An 18,946-nucleotide genomic window follows, 5' to 3' on the forward strand; every position below is an offset into this window, starting at 1 on the left:
ATCATTGGACAATTTATTAGCCAACTGATTACATAGCTAGCTACATGGTTTAGAGACATACTGGTTTTGATATGCCTGTGGGGAGATTCAACATGTAAGAGTCTGCCCATTCATGAGGAGGTCTATTTTTGTTTCACTGAAATTACTTTTCTCTGTCTCGTCTCTTGTCTTGTCTTTTCCGTTTGTGGGTATCTCACTGATTGACCTCAGTTGCAATGCTTGTCGTAATGTGCAGATTTGATTGTCTCTCACTTGAAATTATGTACAAGGCATGCTGGTCCAGTTCCTAGGTTGCTAAACCAGTGCTGTAAAGTCTACAAATACTGTGCCGCTTAAAGTAGAAACACTTTATCAAAATTTGAAATTCTCAATAATTCATTGGTTTTAGTTCCAGGTCCCAGTGTGACATCATCTGGGTCCGAACCCGGCCTACAGTCCACGTATTAGTGACCTTAGGTGGGATGGAGAGGGATGACCCCCCCCCCCGTGCCTCCCCTTAAATCGCCTACTGCATGTGATGTATTTCACGTTTTACAGTATCTTTAAAAGGCAGAAATCACAATTACAGTTTTGCACTTTTTGGATAAAAATAGATTTGCTTGTGTTTTTTTGTGTTTTCACTGCAGCAAAAAACACTCCAGCTCTGATGTATCTGAATCTGAACATGTGAATCTACTTGCTTGTTGCAAGTTCTCTCATTCTCAGCAAGTGGTACCAAAGATGTAACAAGTGACAGTAAATAGCATACCTAGCTACGACATGACCTGACTGCCACAGGCCTGAAGAAAAGGCTTGTAAAAGCAGCCCAGGGTTCATTGGGTTAAAAAAATGTTTGTGCATTTGTGTGGTCGAACATTTGGAGAGCGACAGCGAGTGCGAAGCAAAAATACAGCGTCCATGTGCGACAGACAGACAAGGAACCAGAGACAGAGTGACACTTACAGAGAGGATGACACTTCCACTCTGCCGCCCACTCCTCTGCACGACCACACTTCCTCTCTGCCTTGCCGCCTTGCCGAGTCCCGGGGACATCTTCCATGCACGCTGGGTGTCACAGCAGACGGATGACTAGCTTCAGCAGCACCATGCCATTTCCCCTTCTCACACTAAACTGTCACACCCCCCCACCCCCCTCCTCCATGCCTTCCTGGCCTGCCGGGCCTTACTGCTTCTTGGCCCGGACTGCGATTCACACACACGCACACACACACATACAGACAACAAGGAGGGCACACACATTTTCATACGTGCACACTCACACAAGTACAAAAGTCCATGCCTCTCTCTTTCTTTCTGTGATTTACACTCAGTGGGAAGCTGCGCGGCCAGGCACTAACCGGCTCCGGGAGCCTCTTCTCCCCGGCTAAGTGAGTACCAGATTGCATTCACACTGTTATGCTAAAGGTCACGCCACAAGATCTTACCACACGGCTCTTATGGTTCAAAACATCGACAGGCTTTAGTCACCACCGTTGGATTGGAAACTATTTTGCTTTCAGAATACGTTTCATAAAATCTATCTACACTGTTGTTTCCGAAACTCCACTCTTGACCTCACATAACTGTTACAACACTTTCAGAAATATAAATGATAGATGATTTGGAGAGCGATGACTGCTGTGACTGAGTGCAACTATAAGACATTTCGTCCTGTATGCACACACACACACACACACACACACACCCTTAAGCTGTGTGCCCAAGCAGCTCCCACAACCAGTAATTATTATTAGGACAGTTGCAACCACTGCCAGGAAATTATCATAAGCAGCCTATCGCTGTTTCCTCTGCCTTCCAATGATTGGAGAATAAACTCGAGAAAAAATAAAATCGGGCATAAAACAAATGCTACCCCCAAGACAGCGCACAACAAACGGAATATTCAAGAGTGGAGAAAACTATGGAAAGGGATGAAAAATGTTTTGCCCGGAGAATTCAAGATTTGCCAATATGAAAGCAGCATGCTCTTACAAATCAAAATTTGCCACCAATTTCCTCTTATTCAGATTTCTGGAGGGTTCAGGGGCTTGTTTGTGTCTCCTGTCAGAGGGCTCTGAAATTAAGCCTGTGACAAAACATGCACAGTTACTGTACTGGAAAGAGGGGGCTCCACCAGCACCGCAGACCAACATTTATTCTTATCAATACTCGTGCATTAGAGTTCATTTGCAAAACCGCATTAATGCCTCTGGTAAAAATCTCCCCCTCCTCTGTGTCCCCTTTAAATCTGTCATAAATCTCAGAGCATCCCCTTTTTCTACCAGTGTCATCGCAGAGAGCCACACTTTTCAATTTCTGGAGTAAGAAAAGGACAGGGGGTAAAAAGCCCCTTCCAGTATTACATCTTTTCTACTTTATTACCAGTCTTCTGGGAAAATGGGGGCAGCTTTGCAGCCTGGCTATCTGTTTACATTTTCTTTACAAGACTATATTGGAATTATAATTGTGTTCTATGGCGCCTTCTTTTGGTGCCTTGCTCTGTTTAAAGGTCCTGTGGACCTGGGGAGATGAAGAAAAATGGACCCCTTTTGAGGGATTCGATTACTGAGGAAGAAAATGCAGCTGCACGCTGGCCCTTTTTTTCTCCTTTCCCTTTTCTGTTTTCCTCCAGGTGCCAATCTCTCGAGATGCTCGATATTAGAACTGGAATGGGGCTGAAGCAAACACACGAGTATCAACGTGTTGGGAAATAATTTCTTTCTGCAATTAAGGTGGAAGCAGACAAAGGGAAATATAACTGTGAGATAGGTCATTATGAATTAGATAATTAAAAATGAGTTTAATGTTTCTGCGACTGACCACTGATCCTGGCAGGGTGATAGTAATTGCTTTATTGACTTGGGTGACTCATGATTTTTTTTTTTCTCGCTCTCTCTTTCAAGGTTACCAGAGGTCACAGTGTTGAAGTGCTGCGTGCTTTTAGTTGCTTTGATTTTGCCTTATAGTTGAAATAGCACTGTGCTCAAAACTGGCCTTAAGAATATAAAAAAACCTTGAAATGCATTTAAACACTTTCCACGGAATCCTGCCTTTGATTTATAATTCAACAGAGGGAATCTTGCACTGAAATCAAACTGAGCAAGGGTCGAACTCAAAACATGATGTTCATCTAAATAAATTAATGTTGAAAAGTCACCTTTTCCAGTTTGCAATACACTGCTGTTGTTCTGACTTGATATCTACTGCAAATTAAACAAACCTGATGGAGAAATGAATTTGTTTTCCAACTCCTCAGTTTCACCATGTTAAGAACAGGAAAAAAAAGCTTTATCGCTGGTCACAACACAATGTGACATGCCGGTTAAACAAACACAGCATAAATATTCCATCACAATATGGATAATTGCTGATATTCCTGCAGCTCAACTACACTGCGTAGTGCAGTCGAGTGAGACAATGAATTTGTATCCTTAATAATGTTTGGAATTAATTAAAATGCAAAGCCACAAGCCCAGGGTGCAACCACAGGTGGAGATGGAGAGAGTGCAGGGAGAACAACTGCGAGGCCTCCGTAACTCGTGTCCATTTAACTGATCATTTCTAATTTTATTATTGTTATTCTTATTATTTTTGCCACCATTTTCAATGAGATGAGTTTGCCATTTTACACAACAATTTCCTGTGTAATATCATTCTATCAATAAGTAATTACTTGCTTGGCAAATTGCTGTGCAAAATGTTCATCGGAGGGGAGAAGATCCATATCAATTGTTCATTTGCATAATGCAAATGAATCCACAGAGAGAGAAAAAACAACTTTGCTGCCATCGCTGACAGTTGGATACCAGCACTGCTGCTGGAAGAGCATAAGTGCCTTTACTACAGAGCAGCACAAAGGTCTACAGCATTTTGCTGTTAGGAGCAGGAAAGTAAACTGAGTCCAAGCCCCAAGCTGATGGAATCATTTTTTTGTTGTTTTTTACAGATACAATTTCAACTGGCAGCCGAGGAAATGCTACCAATATTTGACAAGTGGAGCAGGGGTTTGTGAGCAGTTGTCCGTTTGTTAGAACTCAGGCATTAGCAGAGGATGAGCTCCCCACCACCCCATTAGGCTTTCCCCTGATAGAGTAACACCATTTTAGCCCCCTGTTTACTTAATATGCAGGATCCGGCCCTGTCTATTTGCCTCTAATCAACTGATAAGACGAAAGGCCTTTTCTATGGCCCCTGGAGGATGAAAACCAAACTCCTAATGGTCATTAGTAGCAATTATGTTCCGTAACTGGCACACCCCTCTCTGCTTTTGCTGCTTTTGCTGCGTTGGCTGCTTCGGCGCATGTTGATCTGGTGTGGATGCAGGGGACCCAGCTCTGGAGCATTTCAGGACACACTTTTATACACCGAGGCTGACCACTGCTGCTATGTGATGATGGACACATTTAGTCTCCTGTCTGATTGCCTGTTGGGATAAGTTGCATTGCGCGCACACTATTCTGTGTGTGTGTGTGTGTGTGTGTGTGTGTGTGTGTGTGTGTGTTTGCTGGATTTGAAAGCATGGGTACGGTGTGTCAACTGCTGCATGACTCAAAACAGCCCTCTACACTCCTCCACTCTGAAAGCATCATTAACACAGCACTCTGACTTTACTGTAATTGCAGCGGTTGTCAAAGGCATCTTGAGGACACTACATGAAGCTTCAGTGTGTCCATCCCGCCATGCAGCAGCACCTCCCAATTAGCTAACTCAGCTCCTTTGCTGCAGGATTCAGGAGACTTGTGATTTTTATGCAAAACCACAAAGATCAAACAGCCTCTGCCCTAATCCCCGGAGTCGAACCTGGGGAGTGTGATCCTTATCGACAAACGCCGAGCCGGTGCAGAGCAGGATCCCATTACGTATGCACAGAGACCTTTCTGACATGCATTTTCCCTCCGCACCGGTGATGCAACAAAGGCAGGAATCCCGCTCATGTTTTTGCATTGTAAATGTTAGCACACATATTGTGTGCAAAGATCCCGCTCAAGACACCTGATCTGAATTCCGTCTTGATGTAATGCGGTATTTGTTGAAGTAATACAGCAGGCTGAGGTATCTGCTCGGTTAAATCCCTCCATCCTTTTTTCATCTACGTGTTCTGTGGATATGATCCGTTTATGAATCCCCTGAGATCATTTCTGAGAAGCTCCTGTAGATGAACAACTGGATAATAAATGGGATATTATGGATATTATGACTATTGTTGAGCAAAACTGACATATAAATAGAAGCAACATCACACACTTGATCCATTGTCTTTCGCAGGCGTGTGTGAGCAGAAGCATGTGCTATGAGGAGTACTAGTGTACTGTAGGATTCAGCTGTGTAAACAGGACAACAGAAGAGCCTCGCACATTAAAACACACACACACACACACACACACACACAGCACTCAGCGGTGACGAGGAAGGCCATTGTCAGAAAACTAATAAAGAGGCATCATGTTGCTGCTGTGCGGTAATTACAAATCCCAGGATATCAGCACGGTATTTATAAAAACACCGGGCATCAACAAAGAAGAAAAGGTCATCAAGGCAGATATGACATTAGCATTTTCACTGCACACACATTGTGTGGACACATGGGTGCACACACAAATGGGCGTGTGTGTGTGTGTGTGTGCGCAGGTACAGCAGACACACCAAAAAGATAATGTCATGTTTTCTTATCTGGCCACTCAATGAGACACATAGACAATGTGTGTTTGTGTTTGCATGTGCATCTGTGTTTATGTGCCTGCGTGTTACTGTGTGCAGAGAGAGACACTGATAAACATGCCACATCTTGGCAAGTGGTGATTCAAGCGGGCGCCGGCTTCTGTAAACACTGGGAGTGCTGCACAGATTGAGATGGAGGGAAATGAGGACCTGTGTGATTGCATCCATCCAGATGGAGGCTACAATGGTTTTGGGGGTTGGCCCAGGTCGTTTCCCCCGATGACAGACCATTCAAAGATCTGTGGAGCCATTAAAATATTGCTGCCTCACCACAGCTGCTCCTCGTCTTCATCAGCTAACAGCAGCGACGCGGCTTCATGACGCAGATAAAGCACAGAAAGTAACATAAAAGGGCACTGTGCCATTTGGCAGAGTGTTCCTCTTCTTAGAGGCGAGAGGAGAGTCATCTCATGAGACTCAGAGGGGGTTTCCCTCCGAGGCACGGCTCTTGGTTTTTGTGAAATTTAAAGTATCTTTACACTTCTTGTTTTCACTGCTTGGTACTTAAAGAGAATTTCCTCAAAGGATAATATTGTTGACAATGTTGTATTTTGGGATTTCCAGTTCAATGCATCACTCAAATGGCATTCTTAATCACACCAGAGAGTACTGAATCAAGCTTTAATTTTGATTTTAACTGTCATGCAGATCATTTTTTTAGGTATTTTGGCAAAAACAGACCCAACAAACAACATTAATTCATAAAGGTAGCACAGTGGTGTTTCATGCAGGTTAACTGGTGAACTGGAAATTCTAAATTGCCTGTAGGTGTGAATGTGAGTGTGAATGTGTCAGTGTGTGTTGAGCCCTGTGATAGATTGGCAGACTGCAATGGTGTACCCCGCCCAATGCCCAGTGCATGCTGGGAGAGGTGCCAGCCCCCTGTGACCCTGAGCAGGATGAGAAAATAGACAGCTCTGTTTATAACAGACATTTACGCATTTACACATAATATTGAAATGCTTGATACTATTCAGTTTTTGCAGAGAAATCAGTGTATTAGCTTAAAACTGTACTCTACAAAGAGAGGAATTTTTTCTTCTGCAGTGACAGCACACTTTACAATATTCCTTCTCCAGTGGGGAAGGATTTTTGGTTCTGACTGACAGTGTTAGTGCATATTCTGTGTGGGCTAGCAGTAAAAATAATTTATTTTATCACTTAAATTCCAGTGGCCACTCAGACAGTTAAACAGCTAGTGGGCTTAAGTGGTTTACTGTTGCTCAGTCCCATCTGTAAACTGAGCCATCAAAACAACAAGACCCATAAAACAGAAACAGCTAACTCTAGCTAAACCCCCTCTGTTGCATAATGTAGGATGAAGAAGCTGCCAATGATGTGTGTTCTAGGTGTTTCTAGTAACACAGGAGTGCTAAAAGTGCAGCCTGCATACCAGTGGCGGCCCTCAAAAGCATTTTGTGCGGCCCCTGAACATGACGTAAAAAGCATTAAATCTGAATCATCTGCAGTCAACCTCAGTACTTTCACTTTCAATAAAATACATTAAACACACAACTCGCTACTGCATGAAACTGCACCCCATTGAGAAGCATCACTTAGGTTAAGAATGACAACTTGTACAATGTTACGAGTGTTGTGGCCATTACATTCTGTCACAAATGCTAACGCTGCTAGCTGCAGTTAGCAATTTTGAAAAGCAACTCAATATAAAGCAGAAGTGACGTGTGCATTTCTCCTGTGCGGCTCTTAATCACACACTGCCTCTGTGAATTGGCAATCTGCCACCAAAGCATTCAGAACCCCAGATATAACATGAGAAAAAAGTAGTCCACCTTCAAGTGCACTGGTCTCCAACCTGGTGGTCCTGACCCCCACTGGGGGGCACTAAAGCCTCCTGGGGTTGTAAGGCCTTCTAGGTTTTAAGGGGTGAAAGAAAACTTTTTTTTCAACATACAGTGGGCCTATATCTCATCATTTCATTCATTTCTGTTGAGAAAATTATGTGAAATTACTGTTTATTATTTTTAAAAGATTATTAAATTAGATTAGATTATTATTCGAGAAATCTCAAGAAAATCTCACAGGATAGGGCACGTTGACCTGAACACAAGCTATATTCACAGAGCCTTCACTCTCTGCTAAGCAACCTCATCGTGCAATTTGTCTAGAGAGAAGCCTATTAAGTATGTATGAATGTTAAATAAAAAAATACACAATAAAGACAGAGAATCCCATAAAGTTCCAAAAATATCAGAGAAAGTCATCTCAGTGCAATATGCACAGGAAATAATCTGCTCAAAATTCATCCAAATCACTGGTTTTGCACAAACTCACTGCAGTTATTGCATTCACTATTGGGGTTAATTGTACAGTTCATCATTTGTTCAGTTCTATCACTGTCATGCATTGAATATAATATGAAATATCCATGGGATATGTCATACAGTCAGGGGTTGTCAGTTTACCCAATTATGGAAAAGGGGTCCCTAAAGGGAAACGGTTTGGAACCACTGTTGGAAATCAGTGCCAGTGTTAGCAATGTACACTTCATTTTTCAAAATGCAATGTAGTTAGCCTAGCTTGTTAGTGTCCTCTATTCAAAGCGGAATAAAGACTGAGTTCGCTACCAACTGTTGAATGCCGTAAAGGAATAAACATCTTGATGTGCTAATGGTACATAACCAAAGTTACTGTGCTGTATATGTGCTCGTTGAAGAAGATGGAGAAACATGTCTTGTATCAACATTTGTAGGGAGTGTGACGTTCTCCAGTCAGCTAACAGCTCATCTCCTAACCATGCTGTATCTCTAATATCTGTCAACTGCTGCCATGAGAGCTTGGGGCTTCGTTTCCAAAAATATGTACAACAACATTTTTATCTTTTGAAAAGCAGTGGTTTATGTTTCCTTACACACAAACATATAAAAATTCAAACTTCAGTTCACCTTTCAGTTCTGTTAAGAATAACTTCTTTGTTTGTAATTCCGAGTAAAAGACTGCACGAAGTTCAATCTTGTATGACATCGTCACTGAGTCATAAGCAATCAACGTACAGGCGGACCCCATTCAAACACTTTGATAACTTAACTAAATGTTCACACTCCTCCAAGACTACACCAGTCCAGTCTTTCATCATACTCATCTGCGATGATGTTACACTAATTGGATGATCTATTATTCATAATAGCAGAAGTTTTTCTTGGAACTCTGCGCTTTCATTAAAACACAATAGAGACGACCGGGTGTTAGCAAAGATTTGTTAATATTTCATCAGATGGACCATCGGTGCATGTCCGATCCACAAGCACAACAACAGGCAGTTGCAGCTAGGATAAAGGCAATTAGCCAGACTTCGATAACAGAGGGCCTCTAGCCCCTAAAAGCTTTTCACATGTTTCTGGCATCCTCTATTCAGTGTCCCTCAACACCTCATTTCGCTGCCATCGAGAGAGACAGAGCAGCTGAGAGAGACAGCGTAACATGCCGTGTCCCTCTTTGTGCACGCGGCGCTGGCAGACAAAGCACATACACCAAGATTCTTTGAGAACAATTTTAACATCCTGCATGCTCGGCCCTGATTCCCATTAAGCATTCATGATTCATCTGGATTTTATATTATAACGTTTTGAATTTTTCATGCATCTAGCCCCCCCCCACCCCACCCCCCACCTCCTTCTCCTCTACTTCCCACCCCCCGTTTCTGATCTGACAGAAAAAAGAAGAATTAATCAAACATTGGAGGAGGAAAGGGGGGAAAAAAGTGTCACTTTCACACACACAAAGAAGCGTGTTTCACCACCTGCTTGTTACATCCAGGGTATTTTTTTCTTGAAGTCAGTTCATTTATTAGACTCTGACTAGATGTATCACATGCAGCTTGGAGACACAAACACAAGGAGGAGGCATTATTAGAGGGATACAGGTGTCTTCACAGGTAGGGTGTAAGTGAGGTTGGAGAATAAAGTATGGGGTGTGTGTGGGTGCTGCCCTTTTACGTCCCCCCCTTCTCTTCCCTTGGCTATTATTTCAGCTATCTTTTTGTTCTTTCTGCAGTAGGGATCATTAAACCGAAATAATTCATTTGTGAGAAAGGTCAAAGCCACAGTCTGTTGGCACCCAGATACCAGAGTTAGGAGTGGTTGCAATAAGGAGGGGAAGACAGCAAAGGAAGGAACCATTGATTCTTGGTGTGTGTGTGTGTGTGTGTGTGTGTGTGTGTTTTTTTTTTATTGTCAACTCAGTGATTGAGGTGAGCAACCTTCTGCCTTTCGCTCAGCAGTGATGATAATCATCATCTTTAATACCTGTTATAGGTGAAGACACCCATCTTCAAGTAAATGTCAAATCCACTGTTTACTGAGGCCGCTTTGTTGTTATTATGTTGTATGAGGTGCGTGAGGAAGGGAGGGAGGAGCTAGGGAAGGCGCGAGGAGGGAAAGTAAGGAGGCGGAGGAAGAGGGTTGAGGACTGTCATCTTTTAAGTGCCAGAAATAGGCAACCCCCCCCCCCCCCACCCCCCCCACCACCACCACACCCCCGCCCCCCCGCCGATCCAAAACTCCCTCCCCATTGTCTCTCCTGCTCCAGCCCACGTGTGCTCCCAGCTAACCGTGAAGCCAAATGCACATCCAGTCGCACAATAACAACATCCATTCTTAACAAGATTACTCCGGCAGTCCCAGTTTGGCTGATGGGACGTGTATGGGAGCAGAGGCGCAGGGATAAGCTGCCTGCAGCCGCCTGCAGCATTTCACATACGCTGGGCTCTATCCATAGGAGAGGAGCTGCCTGGGGAGTGGAGCCAAACATTGAGCCCACAAGAGCACACTGGCACAGGGAGAAGGAATCTTTAGCTGCTACCGCTGCTGCTGTGGCTTATGCCCACAACTACTATGTCAGAGGCAGGGGCCAATTAGCAGGTTTCAGATAATCATAATCTTTTGATTTGAATAATCAGATTTGAATAATTGTAACCTCATTTACTGCTACTGATGCTTGGCCAGTGTTTTGACTGGAAAACACAGCACAGATTCATCAGTAAGCAGAATGTCCGACATCAGGCTCTTTAATGTCGCCTTAATTTAGTCGTCTATCACTGCCGGTTGAAAATATGATTATACACGGGGCCCGTGTTTTGTCTGACAAATCAACAATCGCTTAAATGTCAGCACAAAACAAAGGCCAAGAAGCTTAAGCCTGTTAAATTGCAAATGCATATCTTGATGCTTTGAGAAAGATATAATCTAAACAAAGCATCCCCTATTTTGAGAAGAAACTAGACTAATTTATCCAAAGCAGCACACGAGCCGAGCGTTTTGAGGTGAACCGCTTTAATTCCTATAAATTAGTTAGTGCAAAGTTCAAGGCAGAGTGCCAGATGATTTAGCCTGCTAAGCGCTCCACCTCCGCACAGCCAACCCAGGCCAGGCCCGGTGAGCCAGGGAGTGTGAGGGAGGCAGGAGGAGATGAGAGGGAGAGGGGAGGGAAAGCAGTTAAGAGGAGGCTGGGGGAGTGTTGGACCTAATGAGAGGAGGGGGCTTTTCTAGATTTCCACTGGAAGAGTTTGACACCGTTGACTGGCAAACACTGACGTGGGAGAGAGCTAATCGCGGCGACGCAGTCCAAGGTGAAACCATAAAGGGGCCATTTGCTGTGAATTAGCACTGATGTAGAAGCTCAGGAAAGTGGCCCCCGCGTGAGCTACTCACTGTACAACATGGATTTAATCACGCTGAGCCACAGATGTGAGTGATAGCAGCAAGCTTGTTATTTTGCTCAGGGACTCTGAAGCCGTGTGAATGGATGTGCTTTCCTGTTAAATTATAATTGCAGCTGATGCATGTACACAAGAGAGCTTCCAGGGATCGCGGAACGAGACGCGTCATGTGCCTCCTTACTATACACTGAACTGAAACATGATTTCTGCTCCCCTATGGAAATACACAGGAAGAAAATACAGTGTGTGATTTAATGCACTGCGGTCGCCAGGTACACCTTAAAGGAGAGACAGAGCTGTGTGTGCTTCATGTTTATACGTGTGGGTGTGTTTAGAAAGACACAAAGAGGGAAACAGAGTGAGTGATATTTCAAAAATGACACATCTGCCAATGGTGCAAGGCTGGTAAAATGACTTGGCAATAACATTTAAGGTACAAGCAATGATGATACGTTTGCTTTAAAAGCAATAATGCCAGTGAGGATGAGGTCACCAGTAAATTTGAAATACCACAGAATTCCGACTGCAATTTCTGCTCAGAACACATATCCAGCAGTTTAGAGAGAAATCTTTCATAAATATGACTCCGCCGACACTCCAGCAAATGTTTGCAAAGATACACCAGCTATAAAGCTACACGGACACACTGTATTTACTGCTGCACACGTAACCCTCATGTCTAAATATACTCCATCCAAGCCTGTGTCTGCTCATCTCATTTTAGTCCATAACACTGCCGAATGGACTACTGTACGACACACACATGCACATACACATACGCAGCTTGTTAATGGGAACCGGGACGACAACACAAAGCCATAGACAACCTGTCAAGCTCTTGGAGGGCAGCACTAATGTGATCCCACAGCTCTATCAGAGCCACCGCTGGGCCCAGTGTTTTATTACAGACCGGGAGGGACAGACAGAGGGAGAGATTGGAAAGGAAGAGGGAGACTGTGACCATGGCCCATTGATATAATGGCCCTGCCGGCATTAGTGATATACTGTACAGGTGAGCCTCGGGGAGAGAGAGGAGCGTGGTAACAGAGCAGGGAAAAGGAGGTAGAAGCAGAGGACAGAGGGATGTTAGCATGTTTTTTTCTAAATTACACAAGAGGAGGGGATGGAGATCTAAGGGCTGAGAGACAGAAGAGCTGCTGCTAGACTGCAGCTCAATACGGATCTTTGTGGTGCTGCCTGAGGAGAGATTACAGAGCTGTATTCCAGGAGCTGTTGTAGGTGTGAGAACCCAAATGGAATGAAATGAAGTCCACCAAACATTGATGGGCTTTCCTTTCCCTGGATTTAATGACAGCTTTCTGATGCACCCCTCTCACTATGGCATCGGAACCTGTGTCTAATTTGGGCTATATCTCAGAATTTATTATATCCAAGCCAACGCTTGTAATTTATGTGTCATAATGGCTATCAATCAATGGCAATAATTCGGCTAATATTCTCGTTAACTCCCACTCCTCATCCATCCATCAAAGGCAGAGCCAGATATCTGCTCAATTGTTGGAGCCGGAGTAAATGCAGATTAAGTTGGGGGGGGGGTCCTCGCTAATCAAACACCACATCGGCATGACTCCGTCAAGAATGGGGATCAACCTTTGATCCACTGTAAAACCAGCAACAGTAGGGCCTCTGGCAGGACCAAGGAGTCTCGGGCTGATCCAGCAGCCGCATTCAGGACTCAATCTCGCCTTAGCTTTGCCTCACTTCCTCGCATCGCCGAAGCCAAACACTTGGAGAAATTTTAACAATGTCATTGCACCACACCCCATCGGCCCTGGAGGCAAGCTTACTTGGGCTCAAGAGTCACTCTCTCCATAATCACCCCGTCACAGAGAGAGAGAAAGAGGGGTGGAGGTGGAGGTGGGGGGGACAGAGACAGAGAGAGGCAATCCAGCCGAGCAGAAGTAGCTCGTATCAGTATTTATAGACTGATGTCCCACATCTTGTACTGGCTCTCCAAAGTGCAGAAAGCAACAAAAGCAACAAAAAGTTCTGAATTGAATTTGGGAAACCATCCTAGATAAAGATGGTTTACTGAGGTCCAGGTGGAGGGGGTAAGCAGATGGAGAAAAAAGAAGTAATCTTGTATCATTGTGAGCTAGGAAAATCCCACTTTATCAGATATACCATTCAGTAAATAAATAGATACATATTAAAAGCGCCTCTTTTCAAGAAGCACATCAAACCAATGAATCCAAGTCCTGATCTCTTATCAGTATCACCTACATGTACCTCTAAAGGGGAAAACAAGAAAGAAGGATTAAACCATTTCAAACAAGTCACTACAAGAAAGGGTCTTCAATTTTGAGGGGAACACAGCAAACATCACTTATATTACAGAATATCACCTCTGCTTCCAGCCAAACACCCTGCAGACTTCTATTACACCACCGATCTGATACTACCATGGCCCTTCTTGTTGGGAATCCTGTCAAACAGCTTGTTTGGAAGAATGAAGCTTGTGTTTCTTTCCCTCACCACACACACACACACACACACACACACACACACACACACACAAAGACAAAGCTATTTTTTCTCCCGGACATATCCGTTTTCTTTGCTGAATCAATAATCAAAGCCTTTCTTTTCTTTTCTGTATCACTGTCAGTCCTTGCAATCTTGCAGTTCAGGCTGAATTGATGAATATTAATGGTTGATTATCAATTCTCTTTGTGCAAAAACACACACAATGCCGTAGTGGATAAAAGCGTTGGACAATGGGACGAGGGATCAGTCAATTTACCACATCTGCACTACAATTCGACAGACTGGGATCCATCATTATCAATCCTAGCACACTGTATGCTAAGTGATCGCCGGGAAGTAAAGGAGTCTGGAAAAGTTATGTCTAAGGCTGTTAGATATTCAGGCGCTAACTGCCATCAATCTGCCTCACACTACAAAGGAAAGAATTCTGATTTCTCTTTGGTGCAAACACAGCAATTTGTTCACTGTTTGTCTTTTGTTCTAAGGCAGTGTTTTGCCTTTAATGGCCGGGTGTAATTGAGTTGCTTCTTTGTATGTTTGAATAATTAAAAAAGCTTTGATTGAAGAGGAGGGAAACATGGCTGACATTGCAGAAGGTTTAGATAGGCCGCGTGCCAAAATGAAGAAAGATCTTCAACGAGATTACAACAACCTTATACACAAAAGAAGTATCATTTTATTTTAAAACCCAGGCTTTTCCACTATGGCTGTGCAATGGTAAATCAAGAGCTGCTTTACCTAAAAGTACCCTCTGCTTGCCTCCCAATGGCCTACATAAGAGTCTTTACTCGCTGAAGTGGCATCTCCCACTCGCTGTCAACAATGAGCGAACGCACGTCCCCTAGCTCAGTCCGTGTGAGCGATACGTTCAAGCCTATCTACCTTCACACTCCATTTGCCTATTTCTATTCTTAATGACGGGTTATTTCTGAACCGTCCCTGGCTCATGATGAGTAATCCTAAAATCCCTTCCAACACCGTGTTCGTTTTAAGCTACAGCCGAGCAACAAGCTTTCACAGCTGTCTCCCCTGCTTCACTTTAACAGGTACTGCATGTCTGCTCCCCGACGCCGACGGGACTGACGGGGGCTGACGAACACGCCGCTCAGTGAATCACAATGTCAAGAAACGATGCGCTGAAGAAGAACAGCAAAAGGGAAGGGTGCTGTCACGCCTTGTGGCCGTCCTTCTCACTCTTCCACACCTCCGCCTCCTCTATACCTCCTCCCTTGCTTTCCTGTGCTTATGCTCTGCCGAGAGAGAACACCGAGAATGACACACCGTTAAAAATCGATGGCGCAATCTCTCTCTGTCCCTCTCACAAACACTATCTCTCACTCTCCCTCGCAGTGTTGGTGTAGTTGAGGGGAGCCTGCTTGCAGTTTGGGGATGCACGTATAATTAAACCTCAGAGTGCACCCAGCAATAAAAAACTATGGGATGGAAAGAGTCCAATATTGGCCTGGACTTCCTTGATAATAGGCCCACAACCACAGACACAGGCGGCCTCACACGCAGTGGAGGAAATTGTGCAAAACACACAGAGAGCTGTATGACCCATTTGAATCACACCTCCCACCCATTTGATTCATTTTTTAATTAAGCGTGAGAAACACAGAGAAAGGGGAAGAAAAAGGACTAAGAGGGAGAGAGATTTATCGTCTTCAACCAATACAGTGCCATCTTGGTTTAACATAGAACTTATCTTAGCTCTGCCAGGCGTAGTCATGAGCACTTAACCTTGCAGTGAACGCAACCCATCATCATCACCTCGCAAAAGGCAAGCGGAGTTCTTCTTCACCCTGAGCTGCCCCCCTACCCTGCGCCCGATCCTTGAATGTCCTTCAACAGGCAGATGCTTAAACCTATGACGAACCTATCATACAGTCAAGTTGTTGCAAAGCATTAACCGAGGCCTTGAGAGGAAGCATCCCTCATGACCAGTAACACAACTTGATTTTATGCCACCAATCCGAGCAGCATTTCACACTCAGACCACAGGCACACAGCATGGCATTCAAGGCGAGAGTGTGTGAGCTCGGAGTTATGAATCACAACCCCATGTTCATCATCATTAAATGTCCTCTCACTCTCAAGTGACATTATTTATTCATTTATTTATTTATTCATTTATTTATTTATCTATTTATTTACTTGCCATTTTCATGTAAAATCCCTATAGATGTATAACCGGTGTTATGTCAAATCTTTGATGCTCAATAACTCACAGCTGAGCTCTAACTTATAATTTCCGAGCTCACGGATGGTCACTGTGGCCCCGGTGAGTGCTTGTTTGTTTCCTGACGAGCAGCCATTGTCGAATCCAGCAGAGGCTGCCTAATTGACTCGCTTGAAAAATTAATGCATCACTTAACAGCATTTTTGTGTTCGTATGGTATTTAGAAAACACAGGTGCAAATCCCACATGGTGGCAAATGTTTAATTGATGCAGCCATATGACAATGCTCCGGATAGAAGACGAAAAAAAAGAGGGAGTGAAATTTAAAGTAGTTTCTTGGACCACAAGTGACTTATTTTTCTTGTGTAACAACAGCTTTTTATTTTTTTTGCTTCAGTGCTGTCAGGTGCCATGTCTGAAAAATAAAATTCAGTGCACTACAATGGCAATATGTCACAAACAAGAAAGGCATACCCACCAATTATCAAATATTAGGCACCACAACACTGTTTGCAAAAGCTATTACCGAGCAAGATCAAATATGCTTGATGGCATGCATTGCTGTCCATGCCAGAGTGGCTGGGTGATATTCTGGGGGAGGGAAGCGAGTGTGGCTGCCAGGCTGACTCTCCCCAGGTGAGTCCCAGCAATGAGCTGTGAACAAGCTGCTTTGGCCGGGCTGGCCAGCAGCCTTCCCCTCCCCTGAAACCTGCCTGACACTTCCACACAGGCCAGGGAGCAGGTGGCCCTTAGCCGCAGGATCAGCCCGCAGTTCTGTTCATTATAGAGCTGCAATGGAAAAAAAAAACCCTAAACTAAAATAACCCTCTCTTATGTTAGGCACAATTCAAATTCAGTCATGGCTTTATGGGAAGAAATGGATGTGAGTGAAAATAGGGGATTAAAATAAAGAGACTTTCTTATGCATCTGTATTTTGTGTGGAAAATAGTAAATGTGATTGAGAGAAAGACGTAACAACAATCTGACTGCTTCACAGTATCTCGGATTTCAAGGACATCCAACACAGCAAAAATGTTGCCACCATTATTTGATGAGAGTTTAATTATTTCCAAGCATTCCCTCTCTTGTCCCCCGTATCTCTGCCTCCCCTTGACAACCAAAACCCTCCCACTGCCCATGGGAAGGGAGAAAAAAATGGAGGGAGCATTCAAATGGCCGAATTAATGTTTCCACACGATAAGCGAGCTTAATATAATGCTGACAATCACAGCACTCACCCTGCCAACTAGAATTGGATCGGGTCCAGAAAATTCCTCCAGCACAAACATTTGATTCCAAACCCATCCTCTCTTGGCGCGGCTCAGTAATCTTTGTCCTTCGCCAGGACCGCTTGCCACTGCTGCGGACCCACCAGTTTGTGTACTTTTGGACGGGCCCATGATAGGAGTCATAGTCACGCAGGGAACACAAGTAATCCACACCAGCAGCAAGGACATCCACAGATCCACCAGCATCTCCTCGGACCGCTTTGGCATCCTGTCGTTGTGTGTTTTTGTTTTGTTTTTGTTTTTGTTTGCTTTACGAGTCTCTTCTCTCCCGGCCTCTCTCTCTCTCACTCTCGTTTCCAGCTCCTCTCTTCAGATCAACAGCTCCTTCTTAGATAACAAGAAAAGGTTACTTGTGTCCTCTTTGAACGGCGGAGCTTGCATTCATGGTGTGATAAAGGTCACTTGCATGGCTTGGCATGCCTCCATAGCAGTTGGTGAGGGGGTGAGGAGCTCAGCGCAGCATCCATTTGGCGTTATTCCGAGGGGGAGACCTGTAAGGGAGCAATCACAGTTGTTTGTTAGTTGTCTTTTAGTCTTATGAGGAGTTGTCAGGAGGAGGGGGGGAGAAAGAGGGAGGCAGGGATGAGAAAACAGAGACAAATAAACATTTGAACAAATCAGACGAGACAGAGAGAATGAGGGTGAAGGAGAAAGCTATTCTAAGGCAAGCATAATAAATATTTAAAAAAAAACAGGTTTTGCAAAACAGGAAGAAAATTCTAATTTAAGAAAAGAATGTGACTTCATCATTACACATGATCCATCTGACCCTTTATTGCAATCTTGTTTTCATATGATGCTGCTCCAATTGAACAACAAATGGGTATGTCTGTACTCTGAGGCTATTCAGCCCACAACATCAGATTGCCTTGCTTTAATCTGTTGTTCTGGGGATTATCCTGGAAAGATTTTGAGCAATTACATGTGCTTTGTGATTACTGTTTTCACAATTACATTTTGGGCTGAAACATTGTTATAGGCTGCAGTCGTTAAACACCCGTGCCATGCATGCATGCAGTAGTGCAAGCTTTGGATAGAGGGGGTGGCTGCAGGTGAGCGCTACAGTGTCAACAGCGCTGCAGCTCACTGATATCATAGCAATCCAGATGAGATAGTTGTGAAGATGTTTAGGTATTTAGAGGCGCTTTTTAATCATTGGATCAAATATGTTATATCACACTAGAGCTGCTTTTTCCCAATCCACATGGGTATTAACTTTTTTTAACACAAAAAGACTGAAAAATTAAGCAAATTAATTACAACAGTGACACAGAGAGGATGCAGTCTGATGTAAATTTCGCCCTTCAGTCAAAAACAGCTCTGCCGTCCATTTAACCTGCTCAGTCGCTTCAGTGTTCAGCACACTGCTGTGCATTGTTGACCACAATGCAAAACCAAAAAGGGGTGAAAAAAGCAAACGGTTGGCTTTGAGTTGTCCTCGGATAAAACTGATGCAGGTGGACATGCTATCACAGCCCGGAATGGCTTGCTTTCAGCACAGTGTCAGTGTTAGTTCTGGTAACTTTTACTACACATGCTGTGCCGCTGTGGTCGTACGCTTTGTGGCTCCAGGAATGCAATCCCAAGGACAATAA

The 18,946-nt window shown here is 44.0% G+C and overlaps 1 protein-coding gene across 2 annotated transcripts in view; it reads right to left on the reverse strand.

Moving 5' to 3' along the window:
- The window catches only part of cdh8 (cadherin 8), a 117,425-nt gene extending 99,717 nt beyond the window's left edge, over positions 1–17,708 (reverse strand). For both annotated transcript variants that reach the window (XM_033626974.2, XM_033626966.2), the window contains exon 1: positions 17,301–17,708. In XM_033626974.2, the coding sequence (XP_033482865.2) occupies positions 17,301–17,558 (258 nt within the window). In that variant the 5' untranslated portion in view covers positions 17,559–17,708. The remainder of the gene's footprint in view (positions 1–17,300) is intronic.
- Positions 17,709–18,946: the final 1,238 nt, after the last annotated feature.

This window comes from Epinephelus lanceolatus, chromosome 2 (assembly GCF_041903045.1).
Source record: "Epinephelus lanceolatus isolate andai-2023 chromosome 2, ASM4190304v1, whole genome shotgun sequence".
NCBI lineage: Eukaryota > Metazoa > Chordata > Actinopteri > Perciformes > Serranidae > Epinephelus > Epinephelus lanceolatus.